The sequence below is a fragment of the Typopeltis vanoorti genome, chromosome 17 (genome assembly GCF_054136105.1).
Source record: "Typopeltis vanoorti isolate ZY-2024b chromosome 17, IOZ_Tvanoo_1.0, whole genome shotgun sequence".
NCBI lineage: Eukaryota > Metazoa > Arthropoda > Arachnida > Uropygi > Thelyphonidae > Typopeltis > Typopeltis vanoorti.
The window spans coordinates 79,231,816-79,248,236 of NC_143565.1; the positions used below are offsets into that span (position 1 = coordinate 79,231,816).

General features: G+C 35.7%; 1 protein-coding gene across 8 annotated transcripts in view; it reads left to right on the top strand.

The window, feature by feature from the left end:
• Positions 1-16,421, top strand: part of pps (protein partner of snf) — a 553,267-nt gene that overhangs the window by 342,227 nt on the left and 194,619 nt on the right. For all 8 annotated transcript variants that reach the window (XM_090406767.1, XM_090406772.1, XM_090406773.1 and 5 more), the window contains one exon: positions 10,928-11,044. In XM_090406767.1, the coding sequence (XP_090262893.1) occupies positions 10,928-11,044 (117 nt within the window). The remainder of the gene's footprint in view (positions 1-10,927; positions 11,045-16,421) is intronic.

Consider the following 16,421-nt stretch of genomic DNA (forward strand, 5'->3'; position numbering starts at 1 on the left):
GGTGCTGTATGGATGTGAAAGTTGGACCCTGAGAAAGAGTGAAAGAAGGAAGATAGATGCATTTGAATTATGGGTTTGGAGACTCTTACTAATTACTATGGACTGCAAAGCAAACCAAAAATCAATGATAGACAGAATAAAGCCAGATTGCTCCCTTGAAGCTATGATCATCAAGCAAAAATTGTCATACTTCGGACATATTATGCAAGCAAATGACAGTCTGGAGAAGATGATGATGCTTGCTAAAGTTGATGGAAGCAGGAGAAGAGGAAGACCAAGAATTAGATGGGGGATGGAGTTAAAGAAGCAACTGGAGTGCTCTTGGAGGTTCTGAAAGACATGATCAGGAACAGATCGGAATGGAGAGTGTATGTTCGTGGAGTCGCCAGGAGTCGGAAACAACTCGATGGATCATAACAACAACAACAACTGTGAGAGCTCTGCTCCAATATCTGTAATTTGTCCCTATGTCCAGGCCTTCTGAACTATGCAGTGCAGCCGCTGTAAGACTTTTATGCCTCCACACTTGAGCATTTCTGGTCGAATATCATCTACTCCTGCTGCCTTTCCACATTTCAGGCTTTTCGTGAATTTTTCTACTTCACGTATGGATATTTATTCCTGATTACATGCCTGTTGAGTGTTTTTTTATCACTGCTTGTTTCATTTAGCAGTTTTTCGAAGTAATTACTCCATACTTCAAAGATATCTTTTTCACCAGTTTTCGTATCACCTTTATCATATCTATTTCCTTTTACAGCACTCTTTCCTGTATTTCTGAGCTTCTTCAACAACTTCCAGCAGGATATCTTGCCACTTCTTGATATTTATTTTCTATGTTCTTACCAAAGTCTTCCCATGACTTTTCTTTAGCTAGTTTTACAGTGTGTTTAGCTTTCTTACATTTATCTCTGTGTTCTGTAAGTGCATAAGCTGACTTATACACCAGGAAATTTTGATATGCTTTCTTCTTTTCCTTCACTGCCTCTTTAACTGTATACTTGCAGACAACCTCACCACATACCTCTCTGGCTGAATCATTTATTGTTTTCATCAGGATTTGCCACTGAATCTCCAAGGTTTGCTTCCTGTTCTCAAACCCTTTTACATTAAGTTTTGTGTTGAAAATAACATACTTATCATTAAGAATATGATTATTCAAAAACCCTGCTCTGGAGATTTGACTCCCCCCCCCCCCCCAATAACAAACTAGTGGTTTATAAATCACGTAAAGAGATTCAAAAAATTCCATGCCTACTTCGGGATTTAAGCACTCAGCTTGTTGGTTTGAAAATGGAGATGTTATCTACCAGACCTGCAAAACTTCGGTTTTAATCAAGATATTTATATTTAATTTATGACCTTTTGATGGGCCATAATATAAGTGTACATATTGCTAAATTATTTTTGACCCAAATGGAATCTATGCTGTAGTATTCTCTTTCATCTGGTATTGATTTTCATAGACGATTTGATATTCTTTGGAAATGCAAACATAATACAGAACCTTCATACTGATTTCAACAGTTAGTGTTCCAGTTAACCTTCTCTTTAGAAATTGAAGGGGGAAAAAACATTCTATGAATTCATAGTATTACTTCCAGTGCAAACTTCATTGACAAAAACATTTAAGTAAAAATTGTCTAATTCTACTAGTTTCTTACACTTTATGGCACATATGGGTAACCCACGGGCCAGATCCGACCTTCTACTTCTTTTGATCCAGCCCTAATCTATTTCAGCGAAGTTTGTCTGATTCATGGTGGGAGAAAACATGGTGTGTTCTACTAACTCGCATTAAGCTGACATCATATGATTTGCGCAAAACACACTATGTTTTCTCCAACCAAGGTCTTTTTCTCACTTTGACTAGCGGCATGTGTGAACGTGTTACAATGTGTCAGTTCGGTATTTGCGTTGTTGTGCTTTGTTCAGTGCCTGCATTGATGTTATGTTCTGTTTGGTGCCCGCGTTGATGTTGTGTTCTGTTCAGTGCCTGCGGTGTAGAAGACAGTTTTGTTTGACAGTTCTGAATATCGCTTATAAATTTGGGACAATGTCAGGGGTTATTGCAAAAAAAAAGAAAAGTAGATGCAGAGAATCGTCAATTTCAAGACAACTGGATGGAGGATTATTATTTTATTCTGAATAAAGGTTTGCCTGTATGTTTGCTGTGCAACGAATCCATCAACAAAGAATACAACTTGAAGAGACACTTTACTTCAAGACATGCGGATCACCCAAAAATTGATGGACAACTACGAAAAGATGAAATACAGAAGTTGAAGAAGAACTTGGATACACAGCAGCAAATGTTCAACAAACAAAGAACGCAGCACCACAGCATTGTCAAAGCCAGCTTTGTGGTAAGCGAAAAAATCGCTAAGCATTCTTAGTCATTTGGTGAAGGAGAATTTATCAAAGAATGTCTACTGGATATTGCATGTTGCATGTATAATATGTCCTGAAAAGAAAAAAGACTTAGAGAATATTCGTTTGTCGAGACGTACTGTTGTCCGACGGATAGAAATTATCGCTGATGATATCAAAAAAAGTTTAAAAGAGAAGATTGCTAGATTGGAAGCATTTTCAATTGCTTTGGATGACAGCACCGATGCCTCCGATACAGCACAACTAGCAATATTTATTCGTGGAGTTGATGTGGATTTCAACATCACAGAAGAATTATTGGCGCTTCGGCCGTTAAAAGGAACAACAACCGGTGAAGATATATTTGAAACAGTCAACACAGTCTTCGAGAGATTTGGGCTTAAATGGAGTTCACTATCTGGTATATGCACTGATGGAGCCCCTGCAATGGTTGGTGCACAGAAGGGATTTATTGGAGTAGTTCATGAAAGAGCAATAGAACTTCAGATCTATCCAGTAAATTTAACAAATTTTCACTGCATTATCCACCAACAACATCTGTGTGCAAAACCGATTAAATTCACAAATGTTATTGAAGTTGTAGTAGCCAGTATTAACTTTATTAAGTCACTTGCACTTAATCACTTCCAATTTAAGGAGTATTTAGCAACCTATTTTCGGATTATGAAGATGTGTCTTATTATTGTGAAGTGAGGTGGTTGAGTAAAGGTAAAATGTTAAAACGATTTTATGATCTGAGACAAGACATTGCAGATTTTATGGACATAAAAGGAAACACAATTAACCAAGTAAAAGATGATGAGTGAGTGTGTGATTTAGTATTACTTGTAGATGTCACCGGATACCTAAACGAACTGAATCTTAAATTGCAAAAAGAAGGACAATTGGTTCATGAACTGCATGGACATGTCGAGGCTTTTTGTAATAAACTAAGATTGTTGGAAAGTCAGATAAGAGCTAAAAATTGTTATAATTTTCCTACTCTAAAATATCTTCCTACTCCTACATAAAAATATCCCTTATAATTGTTATGGAAATGAACTGAAGGCACTAATACAGCAATTTGATACACGGTTTGCCGACTTCAAAAACAAAGACTCCCATTCGCTATATTTGCTCGTCTGATGGATGCTGATGTAAATAATGTGCCAGAAAACTTACAGATGGAACTTATTGAGCTTCAGGCAGATTTAGTGCTAAAATCGCAATTTAACAACATTGCTTTGACGGATTTTTATAAATTTTATTTGGTGGAAGAAAAATTTACAAATTTACGTGCCTTTTCAAGAAAAATCATTTGTCTTTTTGGCAGCACATATATATGTGAACATTTTTTTTCGAGGATGAAATACAATAAATAAAAAATTCGGACAAGAATAACGGACGAAAACCTCAAAAATTCTATGCAATTATCCTTAAATAATATTAACGTTAATATTGATAGTCTCGTAGTTGAAGTACAAGGCCAGTCTTCACATTAAATTGTTATGTCGTTCATTATATTATAAAATTTATGTAGAGCTTTATACCAAAGCATTATATATAAATGAAATATGAAGTAGCAACTTGTTTTAATTCATTTAATATTAATTTATTTTATTTAATAATTTGGTCCGGTCCTTGACTCGGAGACAGAATGATAATTTGCCCCCCCGAACTAGGAATGGTTGCCCATGCCTGCTTTATGGCATACTTCATCAATAATAAAATATTTTAATTTGAATAATTTATAAACTTAAGACTTCTAATATTTGAACTACCATAGATATGTTTGACAATGTGTCATTTCAGCAACTCCTTTGAATTTGCCAACATAATTAAATCCAGCATATGGCATTCTTGTTTTTTGAGCCAAATTTGTGAACTCACCTTTTCTCTACATCTTTAATATGTTCATTTATGTAAATCTCTTCCAAGTGTCCTGTCTGTCCAGTGTCCTTATACCGTACATGCAGAAAATTTTATATACACATGGTCTCGTAAATTATGAATGGGATTGTCATGGTGACCACAGCATCACAGACACTTATGTCACATCATGAAAGCAACTTTTAAGTTTTAACATGGTAGCAATTTTATTCATGACATTTTTAAATAAGGTAAAGAAATTTCACCTTTATGATCTTCTCTATGTAAAGAAAGTCTTAGGTGCCATTCATCGTTCATAATAATGCTTAATGGTATAAATGACACTAATAGGAAGAAAATACATTTATTAAACACACTAATATTTCATTGCTTTCTACCTGACATCATCAGAGCACAGTATTAACTGTGACAGGCACACAGCACTAAACTAAGTAATTGTAGAAACAAGTTACAAATTGACACATGGCATCCTTGTGTGTGTGTTTTTTTTAATTATTTATTTATTTATTTATTTATGTAGCAATTTTTCATCACCAAGAAATCCAGGTGACAGATCTTTGTGCAATAGTCCAAATGTGGTCTTATTAATGCCTTATAAAGTGGAACAGTTACTTCTTTGCTTGTCAGTGTATTCAGGTCACCCTATTTGCCTGTACCTTGTACTGCTCATGGGTATGCTGATCACCTCTTTTATTTTTCAATCTTTTCTTTATCTGCATCTCCTGCTTAATAATACTATTCCTCCGTCTTTCTCCTACTTGGTTTCTCCTCCTGACTGGCAATACAGTATACTGCTTTCCTTAAACACTTTGTGACAATTCCCATGCACCATCAACATCTTTCCCCTTCAAATTCTCATGCCAAAGCAATCCTGAAAGCTGACTTCTCAGCTTGTCATAATCATCAGCCTTATAATTCCACTTATGCCCCTTCTTAACAGAATAATCAGCACATCTTACAGTCTCCCAGATCAACACCAATTGCTTCCCCCAAGTGGACACAGTAACTAATTTCTTTAGGTGGTAGTCAGTTTCATACTTCAGTGTAAGAAGTATTGAGACGACCGTCATTCTGATTACTGGGGGCCTGAAGTGTCTTGAAAAAAAGTTTCATACTTTGGGGATATAGCAGCATTTCAGGATTATTTGTAATAATCCTGACCATATGTTAATTTAAGATTTACATAAAAAAATAAAAATAAATCAAGAATATGTGAGCAGAACTAATTTATGGTAGTATGCTCACTTAATAAAAGAGAATGAGGTGGTAATGTTACCAAAAGAGGTATTTGAAAATGTGTTGAATGATTTGGAATTCTAATTTATTGCATAGAAAATAATTATTACCAAACATGAATTAACAAAATCTAAATCTACATACTTTGTAGATTATATAACCATCTAAAGACATAAAAATGTAATATAAATTATAAGAAAACTGTTATTTCAAAATATTCACAAAATTAGAATAATTTTTATCATGGCTCAAAATATTAGGATAATGCAAAAATAAATGCACAAAAATTACAGTCAAGGGAAGCAGCATAATAATTAGTACTTTGTTGCATTTCCCCTTAGCTTTTATGGCATTCGTAAATGGTTGGGCATATTATTTACTAGCAGTTTGCAGTCTTTTTTTATCAAAACATGCCCATATGGTCTGTGGACTAGAAACAAGTTCATTTTTGTTTTTTGGGGCAACTTCTTGAAGATGTTTCTTCATAATTTCCCGCAAATTCTCAATGGGGTTTAAATCTGGTGAGTTTTCTGGCCAACAAATTACATTGATTTGCCTTTCTTTGAGCCATCTAGTAGGTCTTGAAAGAGTGACAAGAAGCTGAATCTTGCTGAAAAAGGAAATCGCCATCACACAAATCTTCCGATGCTGGTAACATATAGTGTTCAAGAATTTCATGGATGTTTGTGATTGACTGTAAAAATACTAGTTGCAGTGGTGGAAGTAGATCACATTGGTGAGTGATCGATTGGCAGAGATAGAGTTGTAGAGTAGGTACCCTCCCTCGATGAGTCTTTGGATTCCCTGGAGGTGTCACGAAATGTTGTTGTTGTCTTGTCCTTTGAAGAGTATTAATCATCATCAAATTCCTGCCATGTACCCTCAAGGAGTGTACAGGATATGATAGTACTACATGAAAAAAATTACATCATTACTAACTTCCTATCTACAATTTTCCTCCAAATCAGTCTGTTACTTGTCAAGACTCCAACATTATCAGATCTTATATTTCTATCGTCTAAGACACATTGTACTGTATCAATCCACCTATATCTTGGTCTTCCTCTGGGTCGTTTTCCTGCCAACCTGGCAGAGAACACTTGTTTTGCTAATCTTTCTTCGCCCGTTCTGTTTAAGTGACCATACCACCTGAGATTAGCTCTGCTAATGCATTCCTGGATGTTGACAATGTTAAGTTCTCTCCTAATATCCTCGTTTTTAATATGATATTGCCATTGATGCCATCTGTTCATGCCTGTAATCTTTCTCAGGACTCTCATATCTAGTCCTGAGAAAGATTATAGTCTTTGGTCAAGTGTTATACTACTGACCCAGCTCTCAGATCCATAAGTTAAAACTGGTTTGAACACTGTCTTGTATACAGCTAATTTAGTGTTCCTACTAATTTCTCTCTTATTCCATATGAATTTATTCAATTGACTTCCTACCGTATACCAGCTTTGCTGATTCTGTTGTCTATTTCTATATTTAATTTACCATCTTCAGTAAAAATCGTGCCTAAGTAACTGAAATGTTTCACTTGTTCCACAGGTTCTCCATTCACAACACAGTTGACATTTTCAATGATTCTGCCTATTTTCATTGTCTTTGTCTTTTTATTGCTGACCTTCATGCCATATCTATTACAACAGCTATTCAATTTAGTCAGAGAATCTTGCAGACTTGTAGCGGATTTATTTGGAAGTATAACATCATCCGCATAAAGCAAAGAGCTGACATTAACATCTCCAATTTTGATATCATTTTTACACTTTCCTTCATAATGTGATCCATATAGATAATGATTAACAGAGGGGATAATGTACATCCTTGTCTCACACCAGATTTAACATTAAACCATCTTCCTGTACTTCCTTCAATTCTAACTGCTGACTTACAACTCAAATAAAGACTAATTATTGCCTGATATAATGCCCCATTGACACCATATAACTGTAGCGTATTGAATAGCTTCTCTCTTGGCATCTTGTCATATGCCTTTTCCAAATTGACAAAACTTAAATACAGATTTCTGTTATATTCCCATGCTTTCTCGACTATTTGTCGTAAAGTGAAGATCTGATCCTGACAGCCTCTATTTGGCCTGAATCCAGCTTGTTCTTCACCAAGCTTTTCTTCCACAATTCTTCTCAACCGTTTCTCATGTATACTTGCATAGATCTTGCCAGGAACACTCAGTAGGGATATACCTCTGTAATTCTCACATTCAGTTTTATTTTCCTTTTTATATATGGGTACTATGAGAGCTCTACTCCGATCATCGGGAATTCGTCCCTCTGTCCAGGCTTTCTGAACTATGCAGTGCAGCCTCTGTAAGACTCTTATACCACCATACTTCAGCATTTCTGGTCGAATATCATCTACTCCTGCTGCCTTTCCACATTTCAAGCCTTTGATGGCTTTTTCTACTTCAAGTATGGATATGTATTCCTGACTGCATGCCTGGTCAGTGTTCTTTAGCACTGTGCTGTCATCACTGCTTGTTTCATTTAGAAGTTTTTCAAAGTAATTACTCCATACTTCAAGGATATCTTTTTCTCCCGTTTTCATGTCACCTTTATCATCTCTAACTCCTTTTACAGCACACTTTCCTCCATTCCTAAGCTTCTTCAACAACCTCCAGAATATTTTGCCACCTTCTTGATATTTATGTTTTATATTCTTGCCAAAGTCCTCCCATGACTTTTGTTTAGCTAGTTTTACACAGTGTTTAGCATTCTTGCATTTGTCTCTGTATTCTCTAAGAGCACAAGCTGACTTATTTGACAGGAACTTTTGATATGCTTTCTTCTTTTCCTTCACTGCCTCTTTAACTTCCTGTGTCCACCAGGGAGTTCTGATTTTTTTATCCTTGCAGACAACCTCACCACATGCCTCTCCGACAGAATCAATCAGTGTTTCTTTCAGAGTTTGCCACTGAATCTCCAAGGTTTTATTCCTGTTCTCAAATTCTTTCATATTTTCTTCAATAATCTTTGTGTATTTTAGTCTACAGTTCACATCTGAGAGCTGCTCAACTTTTATTCGCTTTAAAACTTTCTTACATGTTATTCTTTTCAATATGAAATTCAATTTTATCCTGCTCAAGACTAAATAGTGATCGCTTCCAATTTCAAATCCTCTGTACACTCTGGTGTCCTGCACCAGGGAGAAAACATCACTATCAACAATAACATAGTCAATGAGACTTTTCTTATTCCTTGCCTCTTCTCTCCATGTGAATTTGTGCACATTTTTATGTTGGAACATGGTGTTAGTAATAACCAGTTCATATCCTTCGCAGAAATCCAACAGGTATTTGCCATTATTATTAGCTTTGCTCTTTTCTCCAAATTTTCCCAAAATATTTTTGTATGTCTGACAGTCATTTCCTACTCTGCTAATCAGATCCCAACAAGGACCAACTTTTCATTTTTCATTGTGTCAGTTGCTTTTTCTAAAGCATCAAAAAATTTCTCCACTTCTACCTTAGTAGAACCTTCTGTGGGACCATAGGCACAAATAAGTCTCATTGTCCAGTTCCCCATTCTCATATTTGCCCAAATCACTCTACTTGAGACTGCCTGCCATTGAAGAAGATTAGCCTCATATTTTGTGTTGAATACTATGGCTACTCCTTCTTTTCCTTGATTGTCATTGCCTGAATATAACATTTTGTATTTATTGCTCAGAAAGATCTCACCAGTTTTGGTCTTTTTTGTTTCAGTCACCCCTATTATGTCGATCTGGTACTTATCTAATTCCTCGGCTAGCTCCATTTCTTTGCCATTCAGGCTTCTTATGTTGATTGTACCGATCTCTAACTCTGGTGATGTTGAGTTGGGGTGTGTTTTCAGATTTGTTCCAGTAACTGACTTTTCGCTGTTAGCCCTGGTTTCCTGGCGACGGAAAAAACAAGGGTGGCTTGTTTAACTGAGCGATGCCCCAGCCGGAATGAAATTTTGTCATGTTGTACCAGCAAATGGTTTGGATATATATAGATATTTTGGTACATATACCCAATCTGTAATATTGTAATAAATCAGTCTTGTGTTTCAAACACAAGACTGATTACTATGAACATCAAAATGCATATAGTATTTCCACACTTTATAGTTTTTCATGTTCAGGACAGTTGACATCTTCGATCACGGGGTTACAAACAATAACAGATCATATAGATTGTTGGTGAAAAGTATGAGCAACTGCATTTATCACTTGTCTGTGTCCCTCCATTTGAAATAAACTCATAAACTCCACCTGTATTCACTCCACTTCTAATGCGATTTCACTTGATTTGGCTGCATTTTATAGGGTGATGCCAACAAAAATTCATAATTTTTTTAAAATTAATTTTATATTTTTAATACTCTTAGATTGTGTTAGGTAAAATTTTGAATTTTACCTAACACAATCTAAGTAAAATTTTGAATTTTGTCAGGTAAAATTTTAGCATGTCAGCATTAAAGGTTCTCTTAATATTAGTAAGGAGACACTGCCTTAGATTAAAGAAATGAAAAAGTATAACCAAACTAGAAGACAATATTAATTAAGAATTTGCATACCTATACTGAATACATCACAGCACTGTCTTTGTGAATTCAGCATCATTAAAATATTGAACCATTCAGCAAGTGCACTGTTGCACTTACAAATAAAATGAAATTAGTTTATTATTATGACTTCTAAATAGTTGCAGTTTAAAAATAGTGAGGGTTAACTATTATACACAATCAACATACACTCATGACAGCAGCATCTTACATTCATGAAAAATGTTTCTCTATGCATTGCTAGTATTCTTTGAGAGCAGAAAAATTTTATAACCTATTCTTGCAATAGACCAAGTCAGAAACTTCAGTTGTTCATTTACAAAAAAGATTAATAATAATTTTCAAATACTGTAGACTCTGTTGTTGTAATCATGTAGTATGTGTGGACACTGGTTCTGGGATATCAGGAAATGTAAGAACTTAACTAATATATATCTGGAATCCTTAATCTGTTACTATGTCTTACCATGCAATCAGATTAAATCTGATTTCTAATTAGAAATGAGTTGTATCTCAGGAGTGATTATGTGCCTACCTTGGTGGTTAGGTAGATAGTAATTATTTGTTTTGTTACCAAACTGTAGGTTCATATCCTACTGTAGCATGGATATGCTGTCTGTTTTTTTAATGATAATCCTGTACATGAGGTTTTTCTAGTTGGAAAAATATGAACAACTATTTAACAGTTGAAAAATAGGCATAATATAAACAAATTGTAACTATTATAATTATTTAGTTATGATATTTCACATCAGTAATCAAAATGGAATTATTTGCCCATGTAACAGTGTACTGTTACATTGCTTGCATTATATTGTATGAGTTTTCACATTTGTGTTTCCTTTTCACCTGATTTTGTTTTATTTTAACATTTGCAGGGTTTATTTCGAAAGATTCTTGCTGGTAAAATTGTGCCCAATAAACTGGTGAGGATGTCACCCGAAGAACTGGCTTCATCAGAATTAGCTAAATGGAGAGAGAGAGAAAATAAACATGTAAGTGGATATTTTTTGCTATTTATCTCTTTTCAATGTTGAAATGTTAACTAGGTTTTCCCTTAGGCAATGCTATTACTGATCTCAGACTCAAGTGTTCTCAAATCTGAGATCAGTTTCTTTACTCAGTATAAAGAAATCTTATCTTAAATTATTCTAACTGTAGGCAGAAATGACTACAGGTATGTCAGAATGAATGGTTTAATAAACTGATATTATTGATATTATTTATTTATTAATTATTAATTAATATATGCAAAATCATTAGTCAACGTATCGGTGCAAGTCATTGTAACTGTAAATTAGTAATAAATATTTCATTCTCACACACGCACATGCACACACACACACACACGCACATGCACACACACATACATTTTCAGTTTAATCTGTGTGTAAATAAAGCAGTAGCACAATAAACAAACTCATAATGAAGAAACACCCAAAAATGGCATCACCCATCGATTCATTACCCACTGTATTTGAGAAAGAAATGAAGCAATTGTCATTTTAATACCAGTCCATTTCCGTGTTGGTTCATTATCAAATGCATCTTCAGGGATTAATACACTGGTATTAAACATGTGCATGCAAGCATACTTTAGTAACTTCCTCCTGATATCTCAGCTCTGTTTCAGTTCATTATGAACTGAGACTATTTTGTTTGACAAAAAAAATTCTACGAACAAATAGAGGGTACAGCCATGGGTTTCCCTCTTTCTCTATCTCCCCCCTCCTAATTTTTTCATGGAGACTTTTGAAAAATGCCCTAAATTCTTCCCCCTTAAACCCATCATTTGGCTATGCTATGTGGACATAGCATAGCTCAAATGATAGTCACAATTTGCCTTCCTAGACACCCTAGTTCCAAAACAACCAAATGGATCTCTGACTTTCACACTCTGCGACCCCCCCCCCCCAAGGTAAATACTGCCATCAACAGTCACATCATACCTTCAACAATTTGGAACTATAAAAACTTTAGTCCACCGAGCAAATTAATCCTTCAGATAACATTGCATTTAACACAGAACTCACCCACATACCCCCCCCCCCCCCTCCTCAAACATAGACTACAGCAAATCCATCACCATCACTTATATTCATAATGTCTCAAAAAAGGTGACCAAGATCCTAAAAAAAAAAGCACAATCTTGTGACCACTTATGAACCACACAGAAAACTAATAACCATTATCTGCTCCCCAAAAGACCAGCTACAGCCTCTGGATTTATTTGGAGTGTACCAGGTATCCTGCAGCTGCAACTGTTCATACTATGACCAAACAGGTGGGACAGCCAACATCCATATATCAGAGCACAAGGATTACATCTGTTTCCACCACTACAGCCACTCAGGATCAGCAGACTATGCCCTGGATACCTGGCACAGCATCTGTTGGGAAAAAAGCCACCTTACTGCACCGAAGGAAATTTAAATTTGAGAGGCGGCTTTTCCTCTAATTTGTTGCATCTTTTACCAACTATCCCAACCTAAATAAATATGGTTGTATCAAACTGCCTCTCATATGGGAAACCCTCATCAGCCAGGTCCAAGAGCCAAGAACACCCAACCAAACCAATAGGTGGCGTAATTATAGGACCTTAGGTCATCATAGGAACTAATAATTAAATATTTTTAGTTATTATCTATTCTGCATTGTCTGCGCAGTTAGCCGAGTGGTTACGCACTCTGCTACCATATGCCTGGTAAAGGAGTGTCTTGCATGATTCTCATTTCCGACATGAAGAGCTAAATATCTTTCTCAGACATCAAGTTATCCAGTCTTGGGCGTGGCCTGCAGGATTTTTTTCCTCCAGCAAAGCAGGCAAACCGGTCTTAAGAACACAATGCTTCACAGACAATTACACATGGTTGAGCATGAGGGTAATGACCTCCGTCTCGTAGTGAAACCCAAAAATCGGAGATAATACCCTACATGGTGCTATAGTGCCAATAGAAGAAGATCTATTCTACATTGTCAGAATATTCACTGCTAGAAATGCTAACCATTCTTATATGAGAAATTACAATTTTTACACAACATTATGCAATCACATATATTAAAGTAGTTTCTTCTGTTTCAGTCACTAAGAACATGAAATATCAAGTTGATTTGCTACAAAATTCTGTGTGGGCATTCTTCATTTCACACTCAATTCCACTTGAACTGTTTAGCTTTTTCAATAAAGTTAGAATTTTTGTAACCTGTCTGAATTTTTTAATCTTCTGTTTTTTTTTTTTTTTTAAATCCTCAGAATACTTCTCTTCTTTGCTCATTGGCATATTCTGAATTTCTGCTCTTGTGTCTGTTTTTCTTTTCTTTTTTTGTCAAAGATCGAATGTGGGCACTGTATATCAATATAATTATTATTATTACAAAAGACCCCCAGGGAGTTAGAGACTCTCGAGTGAGACTATATATCTCTCACATCACTTGTACGTGCATCACCTCGGAAACCAGGAGAAACAAGATCTGCACACAATAGTCCAGATGATATCAAGGCCTTGTAAAAAGGCAAAATGACTTCCTTTTCTTGAATTTGTTCACATTACCTGTACTGACCACCTCAAGAGGCAAGCAATTTCAAACATGCACCACTCTTTGATAGAAAAATCTAACTCTTAAATTCCATGCATGTTCCTACATCTTCTCACCACCCTCCATAAAATGAAATATTCCCTCCTGGTCTGCTGTTTGAGCCTTTCAAAAGTTTGTAAGTCTTTCTTTATCATATCACCCCACTTTCTCCTGTTTGCTAGCTGCAGTCACAAATTCTCAATCTATCCTCATCATCCCATTTCACAAACTCAATATCATCTTTAACACTCTCCTTTGCACCCTCTCCACCATTGTATCTGTGTTATCTTGAAAAGCAAAGACAAAATAGGTGCACAGTAGTCTAGATGAGATCAAAGCCTTATAAAGAGGCAAAATGACTTATTCATGCTGGCCACTGTTTGGTTCAGCATTGCAATTATCATCCGAGTTATATGAGTATTTGCAATTTTCACTCTATGATCCTGAACTTTTTCTCTCTACTAAAACTCCAAGATCCCTAGCTTGGTCAGTTTCTATCATAATCCTGTGAATATTACATCAACTATCTATACAATATATTCAATATTAGTAAATGCATAGTTATATACATTTACTAACATTGAACTGATTGCCGTTTTCATATGCCCACAATTCCAGCTTATTCAAATCATTCTGCAACTATTGCATGTCACATTCATTTTTGATTTCACTACCTATCTTTGACAGGAGACATGCAAATAGCATCTTCTGTTAAATCTGTTCCAATATCATTAATGTAAAGATTGAATAACAATGAGCCAAGGACTGATCCCTCTAGCTCTCCACTGGTCACCTTGAATCTTGCACACTCACATTCCCCCATACACCACTTTTTCATATCAGTCAATCAGCCAAACTGGTAGTTAATAATCCAGTCCTATATCCTCCAATTTATGCAGTAGCTTTCCAATACTGAATCCTGCCAAAAGTTTTAGAAGTAGAGGTAGCAAAGTCCAAATGTATCATGGTGTATTCATTCCTCTTGTCTATTTCAAACATGACCTTCTGTTATTAAATCCATGCTATTCATTGCCAGGTGTAGATTCTCTGTCAACCTATTTCTGCATGTAATCTTTTATTAACTTTTCCAAAATATTCACTACCACTCCAGAGATGTTAATAGATCAATAGTTAGACACCTGTGAACGGTTTGAGGTCTGATGATTAATAAACCCTCAACGACACAGTCAAAGGAACAGCCAGTTCAGATGAACACTTTTAGTATTTGTGCTGATATCCTATCAGTCCCTATTCTTGAATTCATATTTTGTTTATGCAACAGCTCTGGTATCTTCTCCGTACATACCTGAATTCTTCCTTTTCCAGAACAAAGGTAGCATATAGCTCTATGTCACACACACACACACACACACACACACACACACACACACACACACACACACACACACACACACACCAACTTGATAACTTTTAGAAATTGGCACTCATTAGTTGAACAATCTCTTCTGCATCTGATGGCTATATATCATGTGCATTGACAAGAATTATTCTTTCACGTTCATTCTTTCTTTCACTTGCAAGATGATGACAGAATTCTTTTGGGTCATTTTTAGTTTGCAGAGCCAATTTCATTTTTATACCTTCATTTAAATTTCTGTACAATAGTTGTAATGCTTCTGGTCACCTTATAATGTTCATAACTAACATCTTTATATAAAAAATATTCCTTTTACATAATCTTTTTCTTAAGAATCTCTTGTTTAATAAGACTGCACATCTATTTCGCTTCCACTCTTTTCGTTCTTTGAACTCTAGGGACATGTTCTGATATTGTATCATCTATGTTTAAATACTTCCCATGCACTGCCTACTTTTCCCATCTAGCAATCAACTCCATGGGATTGAGCTTAGTGTTCTCTTTAGATAGTCATAATTTCCAGATGATAGGGTATTCACTTTGAAGTTCAGCATATAATCTTTTCTTAATGGAATATCCATACACTTAGTCACTAGGCAAGTCATTACAGCCTAATGACTCTCACCAACCAAGACAGAACAGTCACATTTTTTACTGGATTCCCCCCCTCCCCCCCATTATTATAATCAGGTTTAATACTTTGTGACTTCAACAAGTTCCTTCCATTACATGCTACTTCAGGAAATTGTCACTGAACAGCTCAATAAATCCAGCTTCATTCTTTTCATGAGATTTTACTGCTATCTCGTTGTTCCAATTATTATTATTATTGTTATTATTATTACGAGGTATCTACATGGAGTCAGTAGACTTCTCGTGGGAGACCCAAACTATCAAAACAATATCTATCATATTTCTTGAGTTCATTCACAGACGAAGAACTCAGCTGAGTCAGGCAATGCATTCCACTCATTCATCACCCTCCAGATGAAAAACCTCGTTCTCACACCTTGTTAACCACACTTTTCTTTAATTTCCAGGGTTGACCTCTTGTTCTTTCATTTAGTAATTTAAATATTTCTGTCATATCCCATCTTCTCTGCCTGTCAACCAATCTCTGCAATCCACAAGCTCACAATCTATCAATGTAGAGAGCATTTTTTACATCACTCACCAACTTAGTCACTCTCCTCTGAACCCTCTCCACAACCTCCTCATCTCCAAGGAATCCTAGCGACCAGACTTGAGCACAGTAATCCAAATGTAGAAGTAAACCTGAATTATTGAATGTTAGTGTGTTCTTCAATAACCAACTAATCCTATGTGCAATCTTGGATACCTTAGTAATGTGTCCTCTGAACTAAAACTCCCTATCCACCAACACTCCCAAGTCCCTAGCCTCATCAATCTCTTGGAGT